Source organism: Arachis duranensis, chromosome 4 (genome assembly GCF_000817695.3).
Source record: "Arachis duranensis cultivar V14167 chromosome 4, aradu.V14167.gnm2.J7QH, whole genome shotgun sequence".
NCBI lineage: Eukaryota > Viridiplantae > Streptophyta > Magnoliopsida > Fabales > Fabaceae > Arachis > Arachis duranensis.
This window is the reverse complement of record NC_029775.3, coordinates 106,013,938-106,016,076: the sequence shown is the minus strand read 5'-3', so window position 1 is coordinate 106,016,076 and position 2,139 is coordinate 106,013,938. Positions and strand designations below refer to the sequence as shown.

General features: G+C 30.7%; 1 protein-coding gene across 2 annotated transcripts in view; it reads left to right on the top strand.

Annotated features, from left to right (window-relative positions):
* The window catches only part of LOC107485548 (uncharacterized), a 5,561-nt gene that overhangs the window by 2,320 nt on the left and 1,102 nt on the right, over positions 1 to 2,139 (top strand). For both annotated transcript variants that reach the window (XM_052261204.1, XM_052261205.1), the window contains exons 4-6: positions 682 to 855; positions 986 to 1,045; positions 1,152 to 1,582. In XM_052261204.1, the coding sequence (XP_052117164.1) occupies positions 682 to 855; positions 986 to 1,045; positions 1,152 to 1,582 (665 nt within the window). The remainder of the gene's footprint in view (positions 1 to 681; positions 856 to 985; positions 1,046 to 1,151; positions 1,583 to 2,139) is intronic.

Below are 2,139 nucleotides of genomic sequence, written 5' to 3'. Positions count from 1 at the left end.
GTATATGATCGACCTATCAATGCAATCTATCACTTTTGCTGGCTTGTCCTAAAATACAACTTCATTCCTTCTCAATCAAACATTCCACACAACAACAAAAAAAACCAGTTAACTTTTTTTTGCACGTATACTTTTTTATTGGCACAACTCTTCAACTCTCAAATAAAAGTTGCTCTATGATTCTTAGGATGGTTCACGGTTATACCTACCAAGTAAAGTAGTCAAAAGTAACAAATAAATGTTGTAATATTTTTATGTAAAAGTCTAGGAACTAGCAATTTTATTAAATTTTAAACAGCATGTAACTGGCAGAGAAATGTGAGTCATTTGATGAAATCTTATACCAATCTCACACCATTAAATTATCATTGATGGCTATTGATGACTACTAATCACCAAAGTTGCTGGCCCTAACATTGTTCTATTTTTATTTCGTTCCTACATAATACGCATGCAATATCCCTTTGTTTAATCACACGTAATTTATTTAGATAGTATTTAGTATTAATTCGTCCAACTAAAATAAACTATTTAAATAATTCAACTCGTGATGAAACTAATTCTTTCTAAATTGGATTGATAAATTTATAATATTTCTTCTTGTAATACGTAACAAAAGAGTTAATAAAATAAATACCATTTTTATCAAATTATACTAATCTATATCTCTTTGTCACACAGCAACGAAGCCACAGGCACACATGGTCCTTAATGACAAAAGAATCAAGATCCTATTATATGCTGAACCAGAAGACGAGAACTCATTTTCAAATAGCTGGGCAGATTTTATTGCAACTCACCCTTTGGGCAGAATCTTCAGGGCAATTTCAGTCTTATTGCTCGTAAAACAATTAAGTAAGTTGAATCGTAGCAACTTTAAAGTATGAGTAAATTCATACTTTATATATATACATGCATATTATTTATTGTCTTCAAAATTTAAAATGCGAAATCTCATGTATGTTCTTTTCCATTTTTTTATTAGGCGCACTTCTTGAACAAGTTAAACACGTCGCTCAAACTATAATACTTCGAAAGCTTCCTGGTACGTACTTTTGCCTTTGGCTTATGTGAGAACTAGCAACGTTAACTAATAACTCTAGATCAATAATTAAGGCCCTTTCAAGATTTTCAATTTTCAACACTTTCAGGAAGTGAGAAAATATACGATATGAAAAAGGACCATCATTTAGTACTTGAGATTCTTAGATGCCTGAGCATGAGAATATCAGATTTAAGTGAAGCAAGGATACATGAGTGTTCAGCTTACGACACAATGTTACAGGCAGCTAAGTCTGGAATTATTGAGATCATTAAATCAATGAGGCATGCAAACCCTAATCTTCTATGGGCCATGGACAAAAACAGAAGAGATATATTTTCTCATGCGATTTTGAATCGTCAAGAGAAGGTGTTCAGACTCATTCATGAAATTGGGGGGCGAAGAGAAATGTTTGCATCCCGTTTAGATGTGTTTAACAATAACATGTTGCACTTGGCAGCCGAGTTAGGTCCTTCTTCTGACTTAGGCAGTAGATCCAATGCTGCTCTGCAAATGCAAAGAGAACTCCATTGGTATATGGTAAATAAACTAACTGCACATTCCTCCTGGATATATATAATATTGAATAAATTTATGTATTTAAATATTTAATCACATTTTTAATACACTTCATACATACAGAAAAGATTAAGATATATCTCAGATGTCAATGAGTTATAGTTCAGATGACATAGTCTCTTCATATTCACCTAAGAAATCGCAGGTTTGAGACTCACTTCTAGTCCTCTAGGTGAGGAGAAGAGACTATGACATTTGAGTTATAGTTCACTCAATATTATGTGTATTAAAATATGGGAGCCATTAAGATAAAGACGTCTAAAACGTCTTTGTTGATGATGTTTTTTAATAATTAAAATTTAACACATATAATCAATTAAATCGTGTTATTTTTGTCGAAATTAGGTTAGATAAATTAATTTAATCGAAAAATAGTGAATCAAATTTTGAATTTATCTAAATTAATATTATTTTTTTAAAAATAACTACAATACCCTTATTATAAAAAATAACTAAAATATTTCTATTATATATATTAATTTTAAAAATCCTAAATTCTAGTCCTTTACTTTTCTGCC